General features: G+C 32.5%; 1 protein-coding gene across 1 annotated transcript in view; it reads left to right on the top strand.

Moving 5' to 3' along the window:
* Positions 1 to 3,109, top strand: part of LOC117175565 — a 3,453-nt gene extending 344 nt beyond the window's left edge. Inside the window, exons 2-4 of the mRNA XM_033365272.1 lie at positions 163 to 966; positions 1,517 to 1,929; positions 3,029 to 3,109. Of these exons, the coding sequence (XP_033221163.1) occupies positions 163 to 966; positions 1,517 to 1,929; positions 3,029 to 3,109 (1,298 nt within the window). The remainder of the gene's footprint in view (positions 1 to 162; positions 967 to 1,516; positions 1,930 to 3,028) is intronic.
* Positions 3,110 to 5,128: the final 2,019 nt, after the last annotated feature.

Below are 5,128 nucleotides of genomic sequence, written 5' to 3'. Positions count from 1 at the left end.
CCAGCCTGAGAAGTGTCATTTCCTTAAGCGTGAAATTGCTTATTTGGGACATGTGATTTCTCGGGATGGAGTCAAACCAGACCCCAAAAAAATTTCAGCTGTAAAAGTCTTTCCGGTCCCAAAAGGAAAAACAAAATATTAAGCAATTTCTGGGTTTGGTAGGATACTATAGGCGATTTATTTCTGATTTCGCAAGATTATCGAAACCTCTGACCTTGCTTCTCAAAGACGATGTTGAATTTATTTGGACTTCTATCCAACGGGAAGCTTTTGAAATTCTCAGAGATAAAATATGTACTGAGCCGATATTACAGTACCCAGATTTCAAGAAACCATTTGTTTTGACCACAGATGCGTCAAATGACGCACTTGGTGGAGTTTTAAGTCAGGGTCATTTAGGACAAGACTTACCTATCGCTTTTGCATCACGCACCCTTCAAAGTGCTGACTTAAACTATTCTACTATCGAAAAAGAATTACTATCCATTGTTTTCAATGTGAAACATTTTAGGCCGTACCTTTTTGGACAGAATTTTACTTTAGTAACAGACCACCGACCCTTAGTTTGGTTGCATGGGCTGAAAGATCCTGTTTCAAGATTAACTCGATGGAGAATAAAGCTAAGTGTGTATGATTACACTATTGTGTATAAAGCCGGAAAAATCAACTCAAATGCTGACGCTCTGTCGAGAAACCCCTCAGAAAGAAACGAATCCATAAGGCCAAATGCTAACTTAACTGCTACCATTACTACAGGTCGTACGTATGTAGGTATGGTTGACGCTTGTAGAAATGACGATGGCAATGGAGATCTGGGGGTAGTATTGAAACGGTTATTTTGTATGACTCTCGTAGAAAAAGAAAAAGAAATTGAGGGTGAAACTCAATGGAATAAACAGGGACCTCGTTATCAGTGCGATAAGCTTCACAATGAAAGCATACTCAAACTGGGAGGGGATAGGCAGTGTGAGTCTGAGGGTTCCGAGTTTTTCGGCCTTTTTAATAAAAGTTTTTAATAAAAGAGAGTCCTACAAGTTCCTGTGTGGGTATCCCGGTTAACCGGATCTTAACCCTGGGAAGATATAATAGTTTTAGAGAAACTGTCAGAAGCGGTAGTACTTGCTCTGAAGAAATCTATGGACGCTTTACAGATAACCTCAGTAAAGATCTCAAGTAAAGGAAATGACTTAGGTGAACTTTCTTGGCTCTCGGTAGAACAAATAATCCGGAAACATTTTGGTAACTCAGGAATTTTTGTGGAAATTTGTTCGGAAGAAATAATCATTCCCCCTAGTAATATGAGAGATGATATAGTTAGGGAATTTCATGACTCGGTAATAGGAGGTCATGAAGGAATCTCAAATACTTATTGGAGAGTAAGAGATATTTATTACTGGGAAAACATGAAGGCTGACGTTCAGAGGATAGTAGGTTTCAACGTATGGATGTCTTCGTGTTATCCATACGGATCAAGGATCTAATTTCATCAGTCAATGTATGAAAACATTTTGCAAAGTATTTAGGATCATAAAGATTCAATCAACTGCATATCACCCCCAAAGTTTAGGATCTCTAGAGAGGAGTCACCAGACATTGGTAGAGTATTTAAGACAATTTGAAACTACCACAAATTGGGATGACGGGCTCCGTTTCGCAGTGTTCTCCTATAACACTAGTATTCACGAAGCAACTGGCTTCGCCCCCTACACCCTAGTTTTTGGAAAGGAAGCTCTAATCCCTAATAGTTTCACCCTATCACAACAAGAAGAAACATACTTAGGATATTTAAAGAATCTGTGTCTCAAGCTCGATAACGTTCACGCTGTAGCTAAGGATCAACTTCAATTAGCTAAAGAAAGGTCGAAAAAGTACTACGATCACAAAGCAAACCCAAAACACTTCAAAAAAGGTGAAAATGTGAATTTAAAGGTAAATCAGCGAACAAATAAATTCGAATCCTATTTCAGCGGACCATAAGTCTTAGAAAAATTAATAGGCAATCGAAATGCACTCATTAGGTTAGGGCCTAATAAAACGAAAATCGTGCACACTGATAAATTAAAACTATGTGCACAACCGACTGTTCACGACCCTACTACTCAGAATCCACCAATCCCAGAATTGGACCTAAAACAGTAAATCACAAAATATCGAAACTAAACTTGAAAGTCCTCTTTTTTTCCTCTCATTTCAACAAAAAATTTTTTTACTGATGAAATAAACTAAAAAGCACCTTCTATTAAGAGGAATTTAGAAGAAACTACACATTTAGAAAAAAAATCTAAAAATCGGAAAAAGTGAAAAATCAAAATTTTCACTATGATAAAACCTATTTCAGCCAGAACTTATAAATAGAAATAAGTATATATAACTAAATATACAAAATTTTCCACGAAGTTAAGGGAATTTTCCCCCTTCTAATACGGAGCCATAAATGACATAATGGACCACTTTCATTTTCTTTTTTCTAAAAATCCTAAATTATCTATAATTCGCTGCAAATCTTAAAAATCTTACCCTCTACAAATAATTAAACCTATTATTATTTAATAATGATTTACCAAATTTTAAATCCATTTTCTGTAGTAAATTCAATCTAATGAACCACAGGCGAGTTCCAGCTAATCCAAGAATAATCAGCTGATATTAATCCTCCATCAAATAGGTGTCATCGCAATTACAACCCTTGGTTGTAATGTCAAATATTGGACTCCGTGGAGCGAGGAAGTAGATGAAAGAATCCAAGAAAATTCTGAAATATATTGCAAATAAATTAGTAGATAATGCAATTTTTTTGTAAAATGAAAAAAACTATAATATTAAAATTTAATATTAAATTGTTTTAAGGAATGCAAGAATTCAAAACTTTGATAATATTGTACTTAAAATCAAGAAATAAGAATACTTTCAACTTTTACAAGTATTATTTTTTTTCTCTCTCCCTTACTTAAATATCTTAATTAAATAATTAATAAATTAAGAATTGATACACTAAACTCATATTTTTGGATCCATCTCTATCATTCAGGAAACTGGAATGGTTACCCTTTGCGCGAAAGAACCAGGTTCTAAGAATGCTAGGTCCATCATTGGACTCATAGTCATCTGAAGTATATCGAAATTGTATTAATATTTAGAATTTAATTTTTACAAACATTTTTTCTACTATCACTATTCCTGAAAAAAAAGAAAAAAAAAGAAAAAGGGGTAAGTGAGAAGTTGTTGCTACAAAGTAGCCCTTTTTTCCTAAATTTGAAATTCGCGCCATAATTTAACCCTTTTACGCATACTCAAAAATTTTATTTTAAAATAAAAAAACCATATTTACTTTGACTTACCAAATAAAATAAATATCAAGTAAAGAAATATAATGAAAATGAACAAAAAAAACCCTTAACACTTTAAGACAAATAAGAAAATAAATTGAGTAATTATTTTGACTCATGTAACGGTAAAATTCATACCGGCCGGGCCGCAACAACTACGAAACGAAATAGAGCGTGAACTATGGAGAGAAAAAATCAGATTGTTTTAAATAACAGCCAAAACAAAATAGATGAGGTGATGGAGATACCCATAGTTGAGGAAGGGAAGCAAATTATTCTTTACGAAAAACATATCAAGATCGCCTTTTCAAACGTAAGTCCAGCCCTCGTTCTTCATTCTTCTAGCCTTATTATTCTCCATAAATAATTTTTTTTTGTTTTCCCACTTTTCTTCTTACTAATTTTTCCCTTTTCTCCTTCCTTTTTTTTATTATTAAAAGAATATATTTTTTCAAAAGATACTTACTCAAATACGTATAAAATGTAATCAAAAATCCAAATCCACTTAGACTCAGTCTACGGGGTGAAAATTACATTAAGTAAGTACTACTTACAATATTTAACTGCATTTTACTTTAAAAACAAAGAAAAAATTTATTCAAAAATTTATTTAACTTGCTGATGTAACCAATTCATTTATCATAAACAATCAATGAATTGATTACTGATGGATTGATTAACTGATTGTATAAATTATATTAATAAACATGAATTATCATTTAGTATATCCTTCTGGTAGATTATTCAATTTTTTTCTAATCTTTGATTAATAATGTGATCTGTTAATTATGTGGCGAAAAAATTAGCATGATTTATTTATTGATTATTTTTAACTCGGTTTAATTGTCTCAAACATTATGTTATCAAAATCATGTACTTGTCAATTTTTAGAACTTGTTCGTTTTTAGAACTAAACTCCCAGGGCGCTAAGACCCTTTTAGAAAACACTCTCAGAACTAGTAAATTCCTTGTCGGAATGATTCAAATGGCTTCTTAAATGCAAATTGATTATGTGTATGTATATAACCTGTATATGTTAAGTAATTATTATTGTACACGAGTTCTATGAATAATATGGTTTTATTACGTCCTAAGTAGACCAGTATTCAAGTATATATATTTTATTTTAGCTACAATATACTTTCTTTTAAATATTGTAAAGTTCTTTATCCAAAGTAAAATTTGAGGTTAGAAACCTGAGATATCGAGCTATTTTCAGTATCGTTAACAGGTTAGGGCGCCAGCCAGACGCTATAAAAAACAGACCTTTGGACTTCAAAACAGGAAACTGTCACTCAATGAGATTGACGTTTTCCGGTGATAAAAGTTGGACTTTGGAACCATTACCTTGAGCTGTCACTCATTTTTATTTCCGAAAAGTGAGTGATGTCAGCATTTTGATTGGTTAAAAGCTAAAAGTAGGGATAAATCCCGCCCAAAACGAGATTATAAATATAGATGCAGAGCTCAGAAAAGTCAGTTATAGTTACAAGTTTCAACCTGATTAGACTTTAACTGGGACAAACTTGGGTTTTTGGACCCTCTAGCTATATTGAGTGTAAATCTATACACTAAACTCGCTCCAATTATTTGGAAAATATTTGTTGTAATTATTATCACTTCTAACCAATTTTTCGAAAATTCTTAAATTTTAACGAATCATGGATTACTTTCCGGAGAAAAATATTTACTACAACTATACTGTTTTCAAGTAAAAAAAAAACAACTAAATAATCTTCAAGTATAATTGTTTATTACAAGAACGTTATCGTTACGTTATTATTCTTAAGAACGTAGAAAAA

The sequence above is a fragment of the Belonocnema kinseyi genome, chromosome 6, assembly GCF_010883055.1.
Source record: "Belonocnema kinseyi isolate 2016_QV_RU_SX_M_011 chromosome 6, B_treatae_v1, whole genome shotgun sequence".
Taxonomy (NCBI): Eukaryota; Metazoa; Arthropoda; class Insecta; order Hymenoptera; family Cynipidae; genus Belonocnema; species Belonocnema kinseyi.
This window is presented reverse-complemented; position numbering and strand designations above follow the sequence as displayed.